General features: G+C 45.5%; 1 protein-coding gene across 1 annotated transcript in view; it reads right to left on the reverse strand.

The window, feature by feature from the left end:
- Positions 1-24,454, reverse strand: part of LOC147750992 (uncharacterized) — a 540,733-nt gene that overhangs the window by 457,042 nt on the left and 59,237 nt on the right. The window contains exons 2-3 of the mRNA XM_086931993.1: positions 8,976-9,116; positions 920-1,007 (exon numbers count right to left, since the gene is read on the reverse strand). Coding sequence (XP_086788119.1) covers positions 920-1,007; positions 8,976-9,116 — 229 coding nt within the window. The remainder of the gene's footprint in view (positions 1-919; positions 1,008-8,975; positions 9,117-24,454) is intronic.

Genomic DNA, 24,454 nt, shown 5'->3' on the forward strand with positions numbered 1-24,454 from the left:
TATATGTGTGGTAGATACGACATGTTGAGCCACTTAATAACTTGATGTGCTAGACTTTACTATTGGTGCCTCTATTGTTGAATGTACTTTGGACAATTGCAATATACCTATGTATATGACTGAGAGATCTATAGTAGTATAACACTGTTAAAAGAACGGGACTGCGGAAAACTTTGTAATTTCGATGTTTTTTGTCTCACTGATATGATCTGACTGGCTGTAAGTTGGCACATTATGCCTTTTGTTTTGTCTTTAACTTGAAAACTAATAAAAAAAATTTAAAAACTTCTACCAACCCACAAGACACCTTCAATCTGCTTCCCAGGCAAGAGCACGCCTTCCGCACACCCCACTCATGGACTTCCGAAGGAACCTCAAGACATGGCTCTTCCAGGCGAAATAGGCATGATCTCCTTCTCCCCCCTCAGGCCACCCCTACTCAGCACCTGAATACCCTCATGGGTGATTAGCTGCACTCTACCAATTCACATAACATTAATTTATGAAAGAATAATTGACGTCCCACATTTCTCTCAAAAGCCCTTTGGCGCCACTGCTGATATGTCGGGTTGCTGAATAAAAAGACTGTCAAGTCTTTATTTCAGCTCATGCCTATTTCTTCCCCCAATATATTGTCCCTTCCCATAAACATTACACTCGTAGGTTCCTTTTCATCCCTATCACTGATTTTCGATCTCATTTCCCCCTTCTTTCCCCTATTCCTGCTTCTTTCTCTCTTGTTCTGGGCCAAAGTCTGATGAGTAAAAATAACTCCTGGTCCCCAAAAAGAATACCGGTGGGCCCACCTCCAACCACTGGCTTAAATTGTGCACTGACACTAAGATCGGTTCTTGGCAAAGGCGGAAGTTGCTAAAGGCATTTCCCTCTAAGGGCAGACTAATATTTTTCTGAGCAGTACAATTCTTTATAAGAGCGAAATAAAGGCATGCAAGGGAAAAGCAGCACGTTACCATATAAGTCCGGATTGGTGAGTAAAGATTCTTCATCTGTTGAAAAATTAAAGCAATGCTATTTAAAATGCTGTATCTCATATCACATGATTGACAAACAATAGGTGTTAACGATCATTTACTTGTAATTTAGGGCAATCGGTTTCCGATTGTACTGCGTGATGTGAATTATGATAGCCACAGTGTGGTATCTCAAGAAGAATTAATTTAATGAAATACAGTCTAACAATGACAAATACATTATTTACTGTTTTTTGTACATGTATTCAGGGGAGTGGCAATCAAAGGTGCAGCAGGTGCAGTGGCATCATGCCCAGGGCTATGAGGGCTCTCTGAACTTACTATCCAACAGAGAGTTATGCTTGCTTGTACTTAGGCCCAGTGTACCCTTGATATACCTCTGTGTGTATTTCTACACTGGAGTTTAAGGGGGTTGAAAAAAGTGGGGTTCTCTAAAAGAGGACCAGCCTCAGAAATGTAATAAGGAATCTTCTCCAAGAGGTGTGACCTAATAATGAAGGGCATGGCTTAAAACATTTAAACTAAAATTCTATACTTCCCATAGAATGCAACCAGAAGAGTATGTTGGTGCCTTTCTGTGAGCTTTCTGTTATTGCATCCAGACATATCACACAACAACGGACATGCACCTAAAAAATGCCAGACCCATTAATTTGCCAGTGCATGAAGGTAGTATCAGATAATTGAGTAACAATGATCTCATTGTGAATCATTGAATTGAAAATGTTTACAATCTGAAAACATGAGACAGTAAATTAAACCTTACCAAGATATGAGGACGGGTTAATGGTCTTCTGAATGTGACAATCACTTCTGTTTAATCTCTTTCAGTCACTTTCCTCTGCAGTCTATCACTTGGTTAAACACATATACTTTTTCTTCCACAAATCTTTCTGAAATCCTCCATCTGCATATGTGCCACTTCATCTGTTTTCTTTTTAGCGCCCTCTTTTCACTCTCTTGTACATGTACTTTCTAGCATCTCCTTCCCTTCACCTCTTCAAACACAGAACCCACTCAATCACCTGTAAGCACTGTATTTTCTTTTACTTTCAGCCAGTCAAAATTTCGACAGCTAGGTACCTACTTCTTATACTTTTGCATGTTATCCAAACACAATCAAGCACCACAAAAGTGAGTCCCTGAGTCTGGAACTTAAACGGAGTACGGGGGAATCCCTTTTAAAGGACGGTTTCCCTCATCCACCCATAGGTGGCATGCTTCATCATAGGGTAATCTCCTCGCACCCAGAACCTAGTCACAGTGTGGGCTACAACCCCCTCACTGAGAGGAAGGAACTTTTTATATAGAGAAAAGGTATCCTATAAAATCTTAAAATTAGCAGGGTGTGGAGGGAGTGAACTGAGAGGTGAGTGTGAGCTACAACTAACTCACTGGTAAGCCAGAACAAATTCTAACAGGGTATCCAGAGGTCAGGATAAAAAAAATAGGTAATGGCAGGAGAATTTAACTGCTGATGGTCGACATGTTTTAGCCTTGGTGGTAAGAGAAGCATACAAAAAGCTAATTGGTATAGTAACGACTCAAGTTTGCCGCTGGTCAGCGTCTTCCCTGAAAACAGACAAAGTGTTAGATAAAAAATGTATAACACACAACACCACGCACTCGCTTATAGATCACCACATGTACATGCTGTGAATGCAGTTGTGGCCTAATACAGTATAGGAGTGACTGTTCTGAATGCTTACCTGTATTATCGGGTCCTCTAGTGCACGCAGGACATCTTTAGTATCTTGTAACCTCACCCTCATAGGTATACCCGAGCCCACGGGCTCCATTATGGCAGCCATGTATGGGACACGAGTTATCCCTTATGGTTGCGCCCTTTCCGGGTCGGGCTGTATTGTTACATTCTACAGAAGCCCCAGCACCCACGTACTCCAGTGAGTTATGGGCTCCAATTGTAGGACATTTCCAGACACACTCTACTTTGTTTGTGGCAACGTAGTTTTCTCAACGGTTTGCTGGTCACTAGTTTTACATTTTAACCTTTGCAATGACAGCTGAGTGGGGCATCATCACACCTTTTTTATAGGTGCGCACCACTTACTATTTTTGGTGGGGTGACAGATGCGCAGTTTCTTTATAATGCAGGGAGCCACTGCATTGAGGGGGTTGTGTATTTTAAGGTTAGTGTCCTTAGTGCAACAATGAAGGAGCTCTGTGTTGGCAGTAGTACAGTCTAGATGGTGTACTCTCCCTTTTTCTTTCCATTTGGCTTCTTGACAAGTTTACCCATTGGCCTTTTCCATAGGTGGGTTTAAACATCATTGTGAGTCTAGGACTGCTTTTTCCTCTAATAATACAAGTAAAGCCTTGCAATAGGTTAGTAACCATGTCATGTGTACAATTTTCTTAATGACAATTTTTTGGTTAAGTACCTTGATGCTAGAATAGGGCCCAAGTAGGTCCTCTAGTCTTTCATACGTTTCCCCATCAGATAGTTTTGCATTACTTCTACCGCGGCCAGAATTACGGGTGCTTACATTAATACAAGACCTCTCATTCTTTGCTTACACAATTGAATTTACATCTAGTCAACTGTGTGTTTTTGTATATTTTATGACTGCACTTTACAGTCAAGTGTTTATTCCCACTTTCCTCCCATATAGGAACTGGATCCCACCTCAAGTGAGTGTGACGAGGTTAAGGTGTCATTAGCTCACCCGATAATACAGGTAAGCGTTCAGAGAGTCACTCATAGTGTATTAGGCTATGACTGCATTTACAGCATGTAAAGTGATGATCTATAAGCAAGTGTGTGGTGTTGTGTGTTATACAATGTTTATCTAACAATTTGTCTCTTTTCAGGGAAGACGCTGACCAGCGGCAATCCTGAGTGGTTACTATACCATTAGCTGCTTGTATGCTTCTGTAACCACCTACTGAGTTTGGTATGCATGGTTAACTCACTTCACTTTTTACATTTGGTCCTGAAGATAGCCGCTACACCTCTACGGAGGGTGCCAGGCTGAGACATGTTGACCATCACCAGTCTATGACAGGTTATATTCTCCTGCCACAACCTAATATTTAAATCCTGATCTCTGGATGTCCTATTAAAATTTGTTCTGGCATTCCAGTGAGTTCGTTTTAGCTCACACTCACCTCATATTTCACTCCTTCCACACCTTTCTAATCTTAAGGTTTTAGGATACCTCTTCTCTACATGAAAAACATCCCTGAGCTCTTCCCTCTCAGTGAGGGGGTTGTAGCCCGCACTGCGACTAGGTTTGTGGTGTGAGGAGTTGACCTTATGATGAAGCATGTCACCTACGTGTGGGTGAGGGAAACCGTCCTTTAAAAGGGATTCCCCTGCACTCCGTTCAAGTTCCAGACCCAGGGGCTCACTTTTGTGTTGCTTGATTGTGTTAGAGGGGAATCACCACCTGCTGGTCTTTAAACCTTCTCAGGCCTATCTTTAAGACCTATCGACTGGTGCTGTCAGAAACATTTGTTGCCTTCAGCCTCAATTCCAGATGTCTATAGCAGCCCAGTAGATAAACATACTCGCAACTTGAACTCACACAGACACTTCGAGGTGACTATATGCTGTATGAAAGAAGATTACAGAAACAAAAACATGTAAAAAGCAAACACTTTTAGGGAATTAAACATTAAGTAAAATAATTGAAATGTTCACAGGAACCAAACCACTGATATGGATTGGGAGAAGGTGGTGGTTTTGACTAGGGTGGGAGATGCTTAGTCGTAGGCACAACCAGACTCTGGAACCCTCACCCCCTTGAACTGAAACCGCCCCAGATCTGTTAGCTTTCTGAAAAGCCTTCAAGACTTGCCTTCTCATCCAATAACTTATACCCTGTATTTCTTCTCTTATTCATCAGTCTGGCTTTCTCTGAGATCAGTGCCTAAACATCTCTGGGCTTGAGTTTGCTCTATAAATCTTATTTTCATTTCCTTAACGTTTTTTACATTGTTTTAAAATCGATCAGTGGTTTTACCACTATTGCTAGGGACATAAATATATATAGGTGCCCTACAGGGACCCATTACAAGGACAGGCTTTCATTACTGCCAGGTCTGAACGCCTGGAAAGACCCGGCCGTCTTAAAGTCCTGTTTCTACAGATTTTCAACTATAACCTGAATAGCAAAAAGTTTTGAGACAGATTTCAAATTACCCCTCGGCTCTCCCCAAGGCTTTAAGTGGGATGAAAAAACAGGTGGGTCTCTCAAAGAGGCAAGGCCAATGTATCTGCGGGCCGTAGGTTAAAAAATACATAAGCGGCAAATCTGTGTTTAGCTTAGTGTGCCACCCGACTGGTATTTTGCTACTTCCGTCATTACCTCCAGATATTATTATTTTTTTCATCCTGAGGGTGAGGGAGAGCACGATAGGAACCCGTCTCAGCATCTGCTTTTTAGAATTGCTGGTGCTGAGCACCTATAAGACTGAGCTCACTTAAAGCCCTGCCTCTCCCTATTAATTAATAGGCTGTGGAAACTTGAAGTCTGTGCTCAATCAGAATGGTTACAGGGAAACAGGGAGGAGTCAAAGACACCTCTCCCCCTCAACCGATCACTTCCTGATCCGATGAAGTAACACAAATGCACCTACAGTAATGTAAGGGTCACGTTCGGTAGTGAACTGCTAGGTCTTAGTAATAAATGTGGTGCATTGTAACGCTCCCAGAGTGCCAAAGAGACCGCTATGGGCATCTCATTACTTTTGAAAGTGAGATTTCCAAGCTGATGTTCTAAATAATTTTGTATTCAAATCGTTTATTTTTAAGTTAGTTTTCAACATTGAAACATGCAAACAAGCATGGAACTGGCAGTAAGTTTCAAACCATGCCTCTTGATTGGGAACAGTGTTGTTGCCAGAACCAAAACTTAACAGTCAGGAGAACAGAGGCAGCGTTGCAAAAGAGAGCAAAAACACACAGCGACTAACAAACCCTCAAGATTCAGTAGCAAAAATATCTGGTAGCTGTCCCCGTCACAGTCCAAACCACATAAGCATAGCTCCTCCCACCAGAACTTCCAACAAAAAAGCCCATCCCTTCCCTCCAGGCCACTCCCACATCCTGTGGCATATAATCCATGAACCCCATATCCACATCCTGTACCACCAAACACAAGAAGACGAACAGGGAGGGAGGGATGGCAACCAAGAATGTGACAGGAAGGGCTACGACTCGGAGTAATGAATATAACTGGTAAGTAACCGGACATCACTTCCTCCTCAGCCCTCCCCTTCACAGTCCAAACCACATGAGCAGATACCAAAGCAAGAATCGGCTTCACTGGCAGTTCGGGCTGGACTGTTCCCATTGGGCGCAGGGTCATGACTGATTTGCATATGGCCGGTCCAAACTGGAATGGCATGGTGAGCAAAAAAACAATGGATTTAGGCCCAGATCTCTGTACTGGGGTGAATGTATGACATTGTTCTGCATTCTGTCTATCAATAGTTCTTTTTGCATTTCTCACCCCGAGTGGGACGGGTATGCTCAGACGTGAGTCCCGTGCTCTCCATGCCACTGGAATCAAGCTATCTTGGCTGATGAGGGGTGAAACCCCGAAAGCGGTCATAGGATGCTTGTTTCCAGTCCAGGGAGGACCTGGCTTGGCAGTTCAGGCTGGACTGTTCCCATTGGGCGCAGGGTCAAGAATGATTTGCATATGGCTGGGTCCAAACTGGAATGGCATGGTGAGCAAAAAAACAATGGATTTAGGCCCAGATCTCTGTACTGGGGTAAATGTATGACATTGTTCTGCATTCTGTCCATCAATAGTTCTTTTTGCATTTGTCACCCTGAGTGGGACGGGTATGCTCAGACGTGAGTCCCCTGCTCTCTATGCCACTGGAATCAAGCTATCCTGGCTGAAGAGGGGTGAAACCCCGAAACTGGTCCTAGGATGCTTGTTTGCAGTCCAGGGAGGACCTGGTTTGGCAGTTCGTGCTGGACTGCTCCCATTGGGCGCAGGGTCAGGACTGATTTGCATATGGCTGGGTCCCAACTGGATTGGCATAGTGAGCAAAAAAACGATGGATTTAGGCCCAGATCTCTGCACTAGGGTGAATGTATGACATTGTTCTGCATTCTGTCGTTCAATAGTTCTTTTTGCATTTGTCACCCCGAGTGGGACGGGTATGCTCAGACGTGAGTCCCGTGCTCTCCATGCCACTGGAATCAAGCTATCCTGGCTGATGAGGGGTGAAACCCCAAAACCGGTCCTAGGATACTTGTTTCCAGTCCAGGGAGGACCTGGCTTGGCAATTCAGGCTGGACTGTTCCCATTGGGCGCAGGGCCCTGACTGATTTGCATATGGCGGGTCCAAACTAGAATGGCATGGTGCGCAAAAAAACAATGGATTTAGGCCCAGATCTTTGTACTGGGGTGAATGTATGACATTGTTCTGCATTTTGTCCATCAATAGTTTTTTTTTGCTTTAGGCACGTAGGAAAACCAACGGCCGCAAACACAGACCGCCACACACTTACCTGTCAAAGGTATTTCAGGCACCCCCCACGACGAGTCTTGCCTGGAACAGCATCCAACAGAAAAAAAACAACAAGATGTGGCTAGGGGGGTCATGGGTTATATGCCACAGGATGTGGGAGTGATCTGGAGGGAAGGGATGTGCTTGGAGGTTTGCTTGGAAGTTCTAGCGGGAGGAGCTATGCTCATGTGGTTTGGACTGTGACGGGGAGCTGACGAGGAGGTAATGTATCCAAGACCAGCAGGGACATGCTCTGATGTCAGACAACACAATTAAACCAGGTTATGTAAACAGTAAGAGACAAGCTTAGAGACTGAGTGGAGGAGGGCTGTGCCCCATAGGAACACCCTGCGTTTAGGTCGACCCTTCTTGGGCCTGCAGACTCCAGCGCTATGGGGCCTATGGGCCACTCAAAGGACTGCACAATAAATAATATAACCATATATTTCATGTCAACAAACTTGGACAGCGCTCAGCTACTTCATGCTTGTGTGCTGCATATTAAAATTGACAATGGGCCATATGTATCATTCCAAATTGCCATCGCAATTGGGCTTGGTGGTATGTATGAAAGAAAAACTGCCTCGCAAAATAAGGAATCGCAAAATTTGCGATTCTCTATTTTGTGATAGCATTTAAGGAATTTCATATTGCTATTCCTTAAATGTAATGTAAGAAGCACAGAAAAAGTGCAATTTGGCATTAAGGAATCACAAATTACCACCAACTTCAAGTTGGTGGTAATTTGCAATTTTTGTGAAAAATTAACTTTTTTGCATTTTCCAAAGTGCCATGTGGTGCACGTAGCCACATGTGCACACATGCACATTTCAGGGGTGCAACAGGGTGTCCTTTTGACATGCTTGAAATTGCATTCTCAATTTGCGAATCTCAAATTGAGAATGTCTTCCCATTCATTGCTGTGGGCCACTAGGCCCATAGGAATGAATGGGGAGGTATTCCTTAATCGCAATTTGGATTTCTCAATTAAGGAATATGTAATATTCACAAAATTATTTGCAAATCCTACATACATAGCGTTTTGCGATTCTCAAATAGCGATTCGCAAAAATCGCACTTTGAGAATTTCAAAATCAGAGTTTGATACATATGGCCCAATGTTTACAATTGTGCGATTTAGCCCCGGGAAGACTCTGTGCATCAAAGCTGATGTTTTGCCGCCAGGGTGGGGCTGGTTTGGGGCCCCTGTCAGTCCGTTTTTGTTACCGGGCCCGGCAATATTGGCCCCCTGTAACAAAATTACAAACAGCCCGGCAGTACCCCCACCCTCCCCCCTAGGGGGGGGGGCGAGCGAGCAGTTTGCCAGGGCCAGTTTTGGTTCCCAGTCCGGTCCTGACTATGTACATACTGATACTAGAGGCAGGGTCAACCCTTGACTGATGTAAAATATAGACGGGCAATGAATTGTTTCCTGTGACATACATTCTGCTCTCACATTTCTATAATTAGTGTCTGAAACACTTGGCATACCTTCTTTCATTATTTCCCTCATTCGGTTCTTTCTGATGCGGACGAAAGGCACGACTGCAACAATCAGAGCCACGGGAATTGCCAACAGTAAATAATATAGGAATCTTCTCTTTTGCTCGTCAGCACCGGATGTTTCTTCATCTGTAAAAACGTTCAAATATTAATTACAAAGACACTTGTCCGGGAAGGCATAAAAAAATACTGTGTTAGTTCTTCAATAAAGTCCAGTTCCAAATCTTGAATCTGCTCAAGCAAGAATTCTTTAAAGACCCTGAGCAGTCAATAAGGTTTTTGGTAGCATAGAAACACTGGGCCCGATTCACAAAAGTAATCTGAGACAAAATCCTAACTTTATGACTTTTGGTATTCACAAAGGATATTTACATTTTTCATATACAAATAAAGGATTGGTGAAACAATAAGAAGACTGACCTATCTGGATCTTTGTTCTCTGGATTAGTGTTATTGACTTTTTTCTTTTCATTGTCCAGTAGAGGGTTTTATTGATACCCGAAGAAGTGATAATTATAGCTAAGACTAAATAGAAACTGAGTGGTGTGCTTTAAATAGCCCTAATTTTGAGTATATAATTTGGTTGCACATTGATTTGTGACTACAGCACCTTGAGGTAGTAGGTGTTTGGGGCGGATATAGCACCCGCTTTGTGCATTTAATAGTATATTCATATTATCACGCTCTACTTCTTGTTACATTATTGTGTTGTTCAGTGAAATGCGCGGACACTTCCCTATGGGAACACTACTACCTAAATTGTATTGTGTTGACTCACTACTTTGGTAGCGCCGGAGCAGGCTGGCTTTGTACCTAGCAGAAATGTAACATATAATTTACGAACCGTTTTTGCTGCTCTACAACATACACGTCCGGAGGTTCCTGCTATTGCGGTCTTTTTGGACATGGAAAAGGTTTTCGACTCGGTCGAGCGGCCCTTCATGAGACAGGTCCTTGGCCGCATGGAAGTAGGAGTGGTTTTCTTACAGCTCTACTCCTCCCCACGGCATGCATCCGGATTGGATTCCTGGTCACTGACCCCATACGAGTTTGCAGAGGTACGAGACAGGGTTGCCCCCTATCACCAATACTATATGCCCTGACAGCAGAACCCCTGGCTTGTGACCTATGGGAATATCACGGGCAGAGGGGTATACATTTTCCAAACTACCGTTTAATTGTCTCTATGTATGATGACAACACGCTTATCTATGTTAGAGAGCCTGTGACCAATCTCTCTCTGGTTCTGCGCGAGGTGGTCCTCTTTGGTTCCCTATCAAGTATAAAAGTGAACTGGAACAAGTCCATCATGTTCCCCCTCACCCCAGCCACGGTTCAATTTGAGCTGGAATACCCCTTGCAATGGACCACAGAGGCGGTGCGATACTTAGGTATCCGGCTACATACCGGTTGTCCTTAGGGAGAATTATGGAGTTGCTATCTCCAAGCTGTAGGATGATGTTTACAGATGAATTGGTCTCCCTTTATCATTGATGGTCAGAGTATCCCTTATGAAAATGATTGTCCTACCATGCTTCTTCTTCCTCTTTACGAACATACCCATGGTCCTGTCCAGAACATTCTTTTCAGCGTCTACACTCCCTAATGGTGCGTCTGGCATGGGCGGGCAAGCAGCCATGCCTTGCTTGGGAGATATTGACATTGCCATATATGATGGGGGGCCTTGGAGCTCCTGACTTGGAATTATACTATAGAGCTGCTCAATGCTCGCATGCATATCACTGGATAGGCGGACCCTTTGACATTCCACACATACGGATGGAGACCATAGTTGCCACCCCAGGCCTCTTCCATCCCTGCTGTTTGCGCCTTGAGATAGACTCACTGGTATAATGGACTCTCTAAACTCGGTTACACACGCTTGGCATTATAAACTGGATGCTCAAGCCGGTAATATACTATATGCTCCACTAGCCCGTCTTGATTGGTGCCACTGGCTTGCTCCATGTAGAGACAGGGGAGTCATCACTGCATTGCAGACGCTAAAAGTACTTACCATAGGAGACCTCTTTGCAGACGGCACTTCCCGTTCATGGGAGGATGTTACAGAGGGGGCTGCAGTTCAGACGCCCCTTGCACAATTCCAATACCACAGACTCAGAAACGCTCTCAGGGATCTACTTAGGAAGGATATCGCTGAGCCTCCAGAGTTTCCGGCTCTGACTGCTGTTATTAAAGCACAGTCACCCGCTAAGTTAGTGTCCAGAATATATCACACCACGCTGTCTGCCAGAGAAGGCAACTACACCAAACCACGACTGGCAAGGCAGCGGGACTTACAGGTAGACTTGACGGATTATAAGTGGCTCTATTGCTGCTTGAGTACCAAACGAATCTCACTTAACAGACGTCATAGATTAGTCCACTTTAAATTCCTCAACAGGGTTTACTATACACCGGAACGATTATATCGCTTTGGCCTGCGCGAGGGATCTTAGTGTGAAAGATGCGAGGAGCAAATCGCTGATTTCTTCCACGTAGCCTAAGTCTGCCCGGGGTTCGCCCATAGGAGATGTCTTTACTGAAATTAATCATATCACGGATTTGAGGCTATCCCTGGACCCGGTCCAAGCACTACTGGGATATTCCAAACCTCTTCCTAAGGCACACAGACGTCTTGTGGACATGGCACTCTTCCTAGCTAAGAGATGCGTTGCACTCTGTTGGCTTCGCAGCCCGACTCCTACATTAGCGCAGTGGTCCAGGGACATGCTGTACTGCTGCACTCAAACGGAAAACTATAGCGAGCTACTACCACCCCGCAATAGACCCAAAACCTTTGGGCCATATATATGACCAGAAGATCCACCCTGATGACTACCGAGCATAAGGACACTACACCTACGGCGACGGCCGGTCAAGACAGGCAAGACTCTACCACGTAGCGAGACCCCCTATTTTGACTCGGATCATTTAACCTTTCATATTACTACCCACCAGGGTAGAAGTATAGAAGATAAGGGGCTCTTTGTCGTTCTGTGGGCGGGACCACTCGTATGTTTGCTGTACTAGCTTTTTTATCCTTCTTTAGAATGATGCTACGATGTATGATCATCAGACTGTCGCATGTAGATGATGTTTTTATTTTCCTTTTTTACAAACTCAATAAAAATATTTCTTTTAAAAAATGATGTGGCCAAGGTAAAAAAAATGTTTTGTTGACGACTGGACAGGAAACCCTCAAAAGGGGAGGCGTAGACGCCCTTCCTTACACGTATCAACATTCTCTACACCGTTCACATTTGGTGTGGGAGCTTCAAAATGACCCCGGCCCCTCACATTTGTTTGACCACTTGTGGCCCTTGTGTGTTTCTGTTAAATTCCTGAAAGGTTTAGGACGGGACTCCTGCCTGTCCAAGGATGGGACCAGATTTCCCTTACCACAGTAAATGCCCTTATGCCCACCACTGCAACCCTTACTGTGCTTTAAAAGTTAATACAATCTAATACGTAATGAAAAATGTGTTGTAAAATGCTTTGTTTTGGCCTTTCTGTCTCCAACATTTTCTTGGGGGGACAACTTCCCAAACTCCCCCTAGTAGTGGTTGTTCACTAGGCTTGCTCGCTACACACCATGTGTGGGCTGGTCTCACTTTTACTTTGTTCTCTCTGATTCAGTACTTGTGTCTAATTTTGGTGCTCTCTGAAAGAATGTCTATGGGTACATATGACTGGGTGGGTAACCTGTTGCTCTTTAAGGTCATCATCCACTATTTACTGTGCTTTGAAAGTTAATACAATTGAATATGTAATGAAAAATGTGCTCTAAAAATCAACATTTTGGTCTTTCTTTTTCCAAAATTTTCTTGGGGGGAGAGCTCCCCCAAAATCCCCCTAGTAGCGTTCGGACTTGCTCGCTGGGCTTGCTCGCTACGCGCCAGACAGGGGCTGCTTTGGCAAAAGTTGCCAGGGCTGCTTTCAGTTCCCAGTCCGGCCCTGCTAGGAATCCTAACTTTACTACTCCTAAATGCTCTTCGTGAATACCGAAAGTCGTAAAGTTAGAATTTTATCTCAGATAACTTTTGTGAATCGGGCCCACTGTTTTGATTCAATGATTACTACAATATAAAAAGACAAAACACGTGAAAAGAAGAATATGAAATACAGGATGGGACTTCACTTAACAATGACTCATTTTCTAATACAAATAAATAAATTACAAAAAATTCAGAACTTAAACGGGTTCCAGTGAAGGTCTCCTAACCGTACAAATGTTCACAACAGTTATTTTACTTGTTAGCTTTTCTCTGTGATCAACAGAATAAAGCAGTGACCCGGGTGTGTGACACCTCAAAGGAACAGGCGCACCTTGACTTCTTTCACTTTCCAACTACACCCAGGGCAGGACTAGGGAGCCAAAAGCAACCCTGGCAAAAAAGGTCAAAACAGCTTTGCCCCATTCATCTCTTCATGCCATCTCTCTCTTTCCATCTATCCTTTCTCTCTCTCTCTCCCTCTTGTTTCATCTCTGTTCACTTTCTCTCTACTTTCTCCTTTCCTCCCTTTTTCTCTCAGGAACTGGGGAAAGTGACAGAGGCACCAGGAGAGGTTCCGGGTTTTCAAAACTGGCCTCCAAGGGCTCCAGACCACCAGATAAATGACCAGTGCAATAAAAGTTCTGTCTAGCCCTGACAACTTTTCCCCACCAGCAAGAATCAACGATTAGAAGACACCACGAGCCCTCAAAAGGAAAACAAACTTTGGCAAAGTCAACAGGTCTCGCTCATGCAAGAGCGATTATCTTTGGCAATGAGTTTAGCCATATTGTAAACCAGTGTGGCTGCTGTTCAGCAAAGTTAAAAGTTAGTGGCGTGGAGTGGGTGGAATGAGGCAGATTGGGCTAGATTGGAATGAGTAGATTGGGGTGGACTGGAGTGGGATGGATTGGGGTAGAGAGGGTTAGTTAGATTGGGATAGAGTGGAGTGAAGTTGATTGGGGTAGAGTGGAGCTGGGTGAAGTCGGGTAGATGGGGGTTAGCTGGCGTGGAGTAAATTAGGGTAGAGTAGGGCTGATTAGAGTGGGGTAGTTTGGGACAGAATGGGGTAGATTGGAGAGGGGCAGACTGCAGAGGAGTGGAGCGGGGTAGATTGGAGTTAAGTGGGGTAGATTGGAATAGAGTGGGGTGGAATGAGGTATATTGAAGTGGGGTAGATTGTGGAAGATTGTGGTGGAGTGAGGTAAACTAGGCCTTCCTGCCTAGTGGCATGCATGTGGCATTAGGTAACACAATTTATGTTAAGTTCGCGCATAACCCCATGATTGGTAATTTGTCACGCAAGCAAGATAAAGATAAAGCTATGCGGATATCTTTTTTTTTTGCTGCCTTGTTGTGGATGGCTCTACTCTTTTAATTGGCGGTCAGACAGTGACACCTAATTGCAGCCAGCTTCGTTGATCAAAACAGTTGTAAGAGCGCTCCTGACACATGGGCATCCTTACATAAGCAGCTGAGAAGAAGCACTCTTACCCAACCAGGTCTGAGAGTGTTCCAGAATTATGTTGTGTCTGCTGGTAAGAGTATTGGGGCCAAGTAGTTGGGGTGGTTTAACACATGCTGACTGTAGAGCGTGGGTGGCAAATAAATCCAATATATTGATGTTTGCAGGTCAAATTTTAGTAAATGAAAAACATTTGCATATCTGAAACTCCTTGTGGGTGGGAAATGCCATTGAACGAGAAACACTATTTTTATTTTGCAGGGTTTATGTTTGTAGGCGAGGCAGTGGTTGCAAAGTAGCCTTCTCTTATGTGATTTATGCTTTCTGCCAGTGGGACTTTGCTGTCCAATTGATTACCTATTAACCGTATCAGGCTAAAGCCTTCTAAGTTGGCTACATTAAATGCTGGTTTAGAACGTTATCATTGCATTAGATCATATGGGCTTACAGTGTACATGAATATAAACATGGTTTCAAAAAGCCTTGTGAATTGCGTATGAGCCGGTACATCCCATACTACAGTGAATACATTTTGGCCCATCATACACAACTTAGCTTAGCTTGGCTTATGTTCAGTGTGTGTACAAGGTGGTGCTAGGGACATGCACTCATTAAATGGACATAACTGCTTGACTACACTCACCATAACATATCACTCAAAGTTTCAAGAGTATGGCAATAAAATGTCACAAGTAAACAATGTAAACACAGAAATGTCGCACTTATGGAATCAGAAAACTTGGCAGCTATGCCATGCTACTACTAAGTGTGGGGGACATTATACAGTTCTCAATAAAGTGCCACTCGTAGTCATTGAATGTCACTCAAAATTACACTGAAATTATGAAAATTGCACACATAGCAATCTGAAACCTTGGCTGTTATGAACTGGGGTAGATTGGAGTGGATTAGATTTGACTGGAGTGGAGTGGGGAGGATTGTGATTGATTGGAGTGGCGTGGAGTTGGGTAGATTGAAGTGGGGCAGACTGGAGTACGGTAGATAGTGGTACAGAGAGTCGGGTAGATTGGGGTAGAGTGGAGTGGATTAGATTGGGGTAGATTGGGGCAGATTGGACTGTGGTAGTTGGAGTGTGGTAGAGTTGCGTAAATGGAAGTGGGGTAGACTGCAGAGGAGTGGAGTGGGGTAGATTGGAGTGGGGTAGAATGTGGTAGATTAGAGTGGAGTGGGATAGATTTAAGCTGAGTCGAATAGATTGGGGTTGAGTGAGATGCAGTTGAGTAGAATTCTGTGTATTTGTGTAGATTTGGGTGGAGTGGTGTAGATTGAGGTGTAGCAGAGTGAATTGGGGTATATTGGGGTAGATTTAGTGGAGTTGGGTAGGTTGAGGTAGATTGGAGTGGATTGGGGTAGATTGGAGTAGAGTGAAGAGGGGTAGATTGGGATAGATTGAGTGAAGTGGGGTAGACTGATGTGGAGTGGGGTAGATTCGGTGGAGTGGAGTGAATTGGGGTAGATTGGATTGGTTTGAGGTAGATTGGGTGTAGATTTAAATGGACTGGCGTGGGGTAGATTGGAGTGGAGTGATTAGGAGGATTGGGCTGAAGCCATCTCAGTGCCAGAAGATGTTTAAAAACAGCAAGTATGATGGTGTTCCATTTGAAACTAGGGTTCCCAGGGGTAGACTGGTGTAGATTGAGAGGAGTGGGTTGGATTGTGGTAAATTGGGGTAGACTGGAGTGGGGTAGATTGTTATGGATTGAAGTGAGGTAGATTGGAGTGGATTTGGGTAGATTAGAATGAAGTGGGGTAGACTGGAGTGATGTGCAATAGATTGAAGTGAAGTGGAGATTGGAGCGCAGTGGAATAGATTCTGTAGATTGGAGTGGAGTAGGGTAGAATTCAGTGGGGTAGATTGGATTAGAGTAGGATAGGTTAGAGTGAGTTAGATTGGAGTAGGATAGATTGGGTTGAGTGGGGTAGATTAGGGTAGATTGGAGTGGGGTAGTTTGGGGTAGAGTTGGGTAGATTGGAGTGGGGTAGACTGCAGAGGACTGGAATGGGGTAGATTGAGTAAATGGCTTTTCCTGAGTGGACATTAACTGCATCATCATGTACTCTTTCTCTAGTCCCCTTGTTGACAGATTTGACATTTATCCCAATGTATCATTCGCTATGTATTCTTGATTGGATGTTAAACTGTTAGGGCCCTTTCGGAACTATAATAGAAGAATACTTCTTGGGCCGATTACAGATTTGTCATTGACTCTACTATGCTGTGACGTGCCTCTATATGATTGTTTTACTGAATTTTATGCGAAATATTTTGCACTATATGGGAAACTGAACTAGTAGGGCCTTCTACCCGGTAGCTGACTTTGATTGTTTACTCCTTGTTGTTTTACAATGTTGGCCTCAACTGTTCTGAGTTCATGCATGCTTCTGCCTCTGTGTACAGCGCTCTGATACTCGCTAGGGTCATGTTCAGGCTTTATAATACTTTTCAATAAATAAATAAGTAAGTGCGTTCATTGACTGTTTAATTATTTAAAATCTTTACAGTAGAAAGGCATTTTTGGTGTAAAATGCCATTTCCTTAAAACCAATTAAAAATACTCTTATAGATAAACGTGGGGAGCCTAAAAATTATTAATTAACGTGTGCCATCGGATGTAAGAATGCCCTGTTCTGGTTAGCAGCCTTTGGCACAACCCGAGAATGTTCGAGTGCAAAAAGTCAGGGATAAAGTACTGTTTCCTCGCACCTTGCCGCTGGCCGCGCGACACGGAGGGGAGCATGGGCGAGACAGCGTCTTAGTCCCATACGTCGCGCAAGAGGAGCCTGCAGCGCGCCAACCCCCCTGTGAGCCGCCCTCCTCGCCAACGGCCAATGGGAGGGCTCTTCTAGGATGGGGGCGTTCCCGGGGGTATATCAGCAGGCCCAACAACTTTGCTCGGCCTCTCCTTCCCGCGTCTGTTCCTTGGGCTGCTCTGCGCTGTTCGTTTCGTCGCGGCGTATTTCGTCTGCTAAAACCAGGTATGTGCCGCTCTCTTCTCTCCCCCCCGGCCTTGTCCCTGGGCATGACCAGGTTGTACGAGGCCCCGGTGTTGAACATACGGGGGGAGGAAGAGGTGGCCACGCTGGTTGTGCGTGCGGGCGGGCGCACCGTTGGAGAGCACGGGCGGTGGGGGGAGGTTCAGCTATCCCGGGCTAGCATGCACGGCCTCGTACGTGGTCGGGACGCCGTGTGGCTGAGTGGAGGGCCAGCTTATCTATAGGCTTCTTTCGTTGCAGGGTGTGAGTGTTTGCTCGGGCTTTTGTCCCGGCGTTCACTGGTCTCCGTGACAACGGGCCCCGTTCCAAGCGTTGTGATTGCGCGAACAGGACGACAGTCACCTCAGCTTTTAAATTGTTGACAACGCTGGGAATGGCAGCATTTATGCTGTTAGTGTGTGTGGGCAGAGAGTTCTCAATACATCTATCTCTAGTTTTAGTGGGGCTCTGCAAGGGAGCTAAATGATTGATACCGTCGATGGGTAAATCAATGATGTCATTAGAATGCAGATGAGTCTGATTTTCAGAGTGTCACTGCAGCTTCTAAATATAGATTTAGCCGTTTTGTTGTAGGTGCAGGGTTCTTTAGTTTCTTAGGTTTTGAAAACATTTTAGGGATGGTTTGAGCTGTGCTATGGCTGATACGGCTCAGGGGCTATAAGAATCACTGGAGCCCACACCCCTCCCAGGTGGGTCTAAAATGCCTTCGCATCACCCAGTAAACTGTCTATGCGATCCAGGACGCAATTGCTCCTTGGATGCCTAGCCAGTTTCTTGCTTTCTTGGATTTGACTGAGCCTGCCCCTCCACCACCCTACACTACCTTCAATTTGGCCTTTACACAAAGGGAAGGACTGCCGCAAATGAAACCACCTCAAATGACCGCTAGATCTTTAGATCGGTTGTGAAATTGGCAGACTTTCCTTGAACTTACATCGAACGGGAGCGGATTCTGTCCCCCTGATGGCCTTCTGTGCCATCCATCCCCCATTTATGGACAGCGTCTGCATTCTCAGCGGTTTGTCCTCTCATCATAGCGTCGGTTTGTTTGTTCGTGGGACGCTGTCTCCACCGCCCAGACGGTGCTTGGAAGCCCGAGTCGCCAGGCGCTACACAGGCCCTCGTCTTCTCCGCCAGTCACTCTCCGCACCTGCTTGGGTCACTATCGGCGGATGGGGGTTGTTTGGCTTTGGGCAGGGGCGGCAGCGAGGAGGGCTCCCGAGTCCCCAGGCGCTACACAGGCCCTCGTCTTCTCCGCCAGTCACTCACCGCACCTGCTTGGGTCACTATCGGCGGATGGGGGTTGTTTGGCTTTGAGCAGGGGCGGCAGCGAGGGGGGCTGTGTGTTCAACGAGCAGGGCATGTTTGGGTCCTATCGGGCCGATCCGGTCTTTCATTCTTCCGAAGTCCACAGAACTGGCCGTAATGGGTTGCTTGCGGAAGGACCTATTTAAGTGCTTTAAAAGAGCGAATATTGTTAGGTATGCACTCACGTACCACAGAATAAGGTGTGGAAAAATGTTTCTTGATTTGCTAGTGTGTTTACGATCGAGCCAACAGATGTACAGTCAGTCGCGGTGCTCAGCGCTGGCAGGCCGGAGGGCAGGCTGGCTTTTTAGCGAAATCAATGTTGTAGATACTCAATAATGTAACAATGTTCGTGCATTTTCCGCGGAGATGTCTGTCGGGGAAGCACTCTTGCAACTCTTGACAACTTGCACAGGGTTTTGCGATCTTACTTGTGTCGGGCATTTCCAGTTGCGCGAGTGGGGGTGAAGGACCCAGCGGGCTGCCCGGGTCGCGTGGGAGGATTGGGCCTTGTCCCCTGGACGGTAGGCGCCACAAGGTGTGGAAGTACTCCCCCTCGGGCAATCTCGGTGGAAATACCCCCCCTTGGGCAATCTCGCTGCGATTTGGTTAATTAAACAGGTCGCACCCACTTAACGAAATTCGTTCACCAAGGTAACCGGTGGTTGGCGCCAAAACCTGGACCGCCATTCCGGCCCTTTGTTCTAGGCCCTGCAAATACCAGGCCCGCGGCTCGGTCCTTCAGCAACCGCCCTATTTTGTAGTAACTTCTATGTCGTTTCCGCTCGGTGCCTTGTAAATACTTATTCGATTTAGTTAGAATATTCGAGGCACTTGGTAGTCAGTAACTGTACACCCCCCCTGCTAACCACTGCTCTGTTGTGTGGAGTCTGCTTCGGCGGGAGTGAAAGCGGCTCAAAACAAAAGGGGCAATGAAAGAGACGGAAGATCGTTATTGCCGCTGTAAATATTCCTCCTGTGCAGCGACCGGCCCAGGCAAAATGTTTGTTATGCCGACACAACTTTGCAGAGTTTCTGTAAATGTGTGTTCCACGTTGTGATGCAAAATTCCATAATTAAGACAGCACCAATAATTGGTGTTGAATGTTGCATAATAAACCATAATTCTGTCGCATTTCACCGCAATTTCTCATAATTGCTTAAATGCAGATCGCGAGACGTCCAAGCGTTCCTTACTGTAGGTTCCAACCCCTTACTTCTACATGACGCATTTGAGTTCCAGTCTTACTTCCCTAAGGTTGCCTTATGACTGTGAGCAATCGAGTACAATACCTCCATGCTTTCCGCGGGAAAGGGTGTGTCGCATTGTGTTTCCGACATTGGAAGCCCCTGGATTCAAAGTTTCTATACGTTTGTAAAGACCGCTTTCACTCAAATGGGGTGACAAAGGGGGATGTTTTAGCGACTATGATACGATATGGGTTTGTATATTTATTTAATGCGATTTTATATAGCGCAAACATTACTCGAAGGTGTCAGAGCGCTTACAAAAGAACCAGTTGCAATACTATGCTCCCTCCTCGCTTCTTTTGTTAAGAGTTCTCGAAGTAACCTACTGTATTCTGCAGCGCGTTCAATGGGGCGTTAACTAGAGCTCCCTCCGCGCTTCTTTTGTTAGGAGATCTCACGTCTTGCCATCTCTACCTGCAGGAGGAATCGATAGAGATGCTAATGCGTCGCTCTTTGTGCGCCTGGCGGTGTGGTGGTTTGGAAGAATGGGACTGCAGGGAAGTGGATGGAGCGAGACGGGACTGCCGACCACCCGCCATCCTTTGAAAAGGGAAGGGCCGCATCCGCCCGCCTCCATTGGCCTATTCGAAGCTGCCTCGGCCAATCCTAATTGCGTGATTTCCTTGCGTACAAAGCCTTTGTGCACCTGGTTTAGTTCTGCACAGGGTTAAACTACTGCTCGAATAGCAGCTGCCGCAAAATGCTTTAAAAGCAAGAGGGCGCCATGGCTTCGGATTGCTTCGCTAAATTACGGGTCCCAGGCCAGATATGCACTCGGACGCGTTTGGGCAAACGAGACCTGGCTAATCCTACAGGCGGTTTACTCCATCCAGTCCCCCGGCTAAGCACGTTACCCATCTCTAAGGGGGGATTAGGCCCTCGTACACCACTATTCATAGTAAGTGGGTAGTAGAGCGGCAATTGCAGAACTAACTTGAGCAGCTCTGTTTGCCTGACCTGCAAACAATGAGCCTGGTCCTACAAAGCAAATCACGTGGTAGCCGCCATTGGCTGAACGCCACCACCGTGTAAACGATCTCATCGCGGCTTTTGCGCACATACATGCGAAGCTTAGGTGCACACGGGACTTTGAGAATCAGACCCACACCTGTTTCTTATAGGAAGAAACTCCCTCACTGAGACAGGCATAAACAGGAGCGTAGCTTCCGTGGGTGCAGCGGGTGCAGTGGCACCGAGGACACTTGAACCCTGATTGTTGCTGTAGTTGATCATTGCTGTATTTTATCATTCTAACACATCCCGGGGCCCATTTCCTTTCTTGAAATAGTGCCTATGACACACTAACTACACTATTAGGCGTGCACTCAGCACCCAAACCTTGCGATCCTGGCTCAAAGTAAACAAGGCAAAACGCAGCTATAGATCATGCTGCACTCCGGGCAATGTTACAAACAGCAACCAGACATCTTGGCAACGCACGACTACTACAATTTGATAGTTTTGTCTTGCAACTGACACGCAGGTATTCTCAAAGGAAACTCCAGTATCGTTTTATGTTAATCATTATTTTAAAGTACTTACGTTATAACTTGGTTCAATTTACCACAAAAGAGGTCATTATCTTACTAAATAGGCACAACTGCCGATCTCTATTCAGTCCTTGGTTTTCTAACATGCGGTAAAGTGCTAGACATATGACATCTATATGTCACACGTAAAAAGACTGGATATATGGCTAAGCACACATACCTAGTCTCAAACTTTGACAGCTATGTATAGGTCACTGCAATTACTCCAGTAAGTTAAACAAGAGGCATGCTATTCTTTGGAATACCAGGGCTTAACTTGTTTCGCAGTTAAAATAAATATTATGTATGTGTGTGAATGATGTGTGAATATGCAAGCCTACAAACGGTGTATACGCTATGGCACAAGTCATAATGATCAGATAAATACGATCCCTTGCTGAGCAGCTGCTGTTTCCCTCGTCTTCATTGCTTGATTTTACGTACGAGAAAGCGTCACTCATAGCTATTGAACTGTCACTCATAATTACACTCAAATTATAAAATGTCACACATAGCAACCTGAAACCTTGGCAGTATGCGGACTGGCGTAGACACCCCTGCATCGGAGTTAGGATGAATGCTAAACAAGTGAGTGTTCATGTAAATAAGCCAATGCCATATCGAACTGCCTTGGCGTGTCCCTGTAGACAAAGTTAGCGCTAGCAAAGGTGTATTGTTTCCAAATGTTTTGTTTACATACTAACCAACCAATTTCTTTCAACATATAATCTACTGGAACTATAGGCAGACACTTCCTCCTGGGACGAAACAGCTACCCAGGCTGTACTTAAGCACACAATGGGTGGGTATGATTTTCCTGACCTCAACACATATCAAATCCGCTTTATCAATCACCAGGCTAAGCACTGTGTTACACCAAAGAATTCTGAATGGATCCACAATAAAGACTCCCCCCCAATTATATATCATTCCAAATAAGCCTTTATAACAACAAAATCACACCAAAATCATCCCTGTTAGACATGATCACAAATGCCAGACGATTTTTAGTGGTGTGGCAAAACACAGTCTACTTCTGAGAAGAACCAGAAAGCGAATTTCTGAGTGTTAAATTTCCAAACTGGGGTAATCATAAATGCTTAGAACCCCGGGAGTTGACAGTAACCCTATTATTTTGGGCAGGCGAAGGGAGTGCAGCAAAATCGATTATGCCATGCATGGTCGGCAAACACGTCACCCTGAGTGGGGCTCAATAGGTACAGAAAATGACGGGCAAGAAACTTTGCAGTAAATGACAGGGGAAAAACCTACAAAAACAGACAAGTTACATGAGGTAAGACTGACAATTGTGAGTAAATGAACTGCAGGAGGTAGCAAACAGTACAACAGTGTGCAGGTTGCAAGGGAACATACAGTATAATTAGAGGTATAGTACGCAATACATACCAGACACCCAGGCACAAGAACAAACGATACGTAGGCAATGATGGCACTTGTGCAAGTGCAAAGGTAAACAACACGTGAGAAATAGCAAACAGTGTGTTATAAGAGAGAAGTGGCGTGGCATGCACCACAGAGTACCAAACACAGGTTCAAGGAGAGCACTGCAATAATGGCAAACACTTTAAACTGAGAACTGGGAATGACATTGACGGTTACGGGTGTCTGCTAGTTGGCTCTAACCAATCGCAAATAATGATCTTGCAGTGATTTGCCAGGACAATCACTGTCATGATTATTGCAGCACTGTGCCCATGCAGCAAGTAAATGATTTGACTACAGGATAACTGTCATAATCCCACCTCTTTGCGGGGACGAATATCACTGGTTTTCCATTCTCAGCAGATACAATAATGCAAATAGTCACTTGCCGATCCCCCGTATAATATGTCCGGACAGTGACTAAGGGCGTGGCCTAAGAACCGTGTCTAAGCAATCGCCATAAGAGGTGCGGCTCGTGTAACGAAGGGCGTGTCCTAAGACCCGTTCTAAGAAATATCCATAAGTGGTGTGGCCTATGTAATTGAGAGCATGACCTGAGAACCATAGCAAGAAATCTTCATTGGCAGGTACCAATACGGAGAGAAAGCGGAAGGGTACTATGATAAAAGTGCACTTAACAGCGACCGAAAGTAGCTAGGTGGTGGGGGGCTCTGTCATCGACGGGGGCCTCCTCCAGAGCTGTGGCGGAGTACAGGGCGATCTGGAAGCAGATGGACAGTAGGGGTACCTCTGCGGCAGAAGGATACAGTCTAAATACCTCTGCCTGGCACAGTAAGGGTGCCTGAGCCAAGAACCTGGAGCCGAGGGGGTTCCAGGAAACAGCGTCGGCGCCCCGTTAGTCCTTCGGGCGGTCGGGGGGCCTGAACCGACCGGGGGTGTGCCTCATCGCTCCGCCCTGACAGGGGGGGGCGGGAGTATAATGAAATAAAGTGATAATTTACTGCACCGTCAGAGCATCGACTCGCCGTGCAAGATGGCTCCTTAGGCATGCGGGTCAGCGATGGGCTGCCGCATTGGATCGCCTGTAAGATGACCCACCTTATCAGCTACTTGTTGTACGAAATAAACCTGCACCACTGCTTTCCCACAAATATGTCTCATGAGTCTCTTTGGTATATAAGTGTTAACGTGCGCAATGCGAGCGAGCGCTGGCGGTGTGGGCACTATGTTGCTGGTGTGATGCCTCAGCAGCCTACTGTGAATTAATTCCTCGAGGGGCTGGAGCTTTTAAAGGTGTGAACCTTTCATCTGCGGGCCCCGCTATGACACTCATTGTTGATGGCTCTTTTTGTTGCCAGGAACTGTCAATTTGATTTTGAGCTCAGACGGAGCGCCCAGGCTGTTTTTCTGTTTAAATTTATAACATGCCGAGGGCTCTGGGGACTGTGGCAGGTCTGCAAGTGCCTGTCTCATTTGGTGTGTGAACTTCGCCACTCTCGC

Source organism: Lissotriton vulgaris, chromosome 1_1, assembly GCF_964263255.1.
Source record: "Lissotriton vulgaris chromosome 1_1, aLisVul1.2, whole genome shotgun sequence".
NCBI classification, from domain to species: domain Eukaryota; kingdom Metazoa; phylum Chordata; class Amphibia; order Caudata; family Salamandridae; genus Lissotriton; species Lissotriton vulgaris.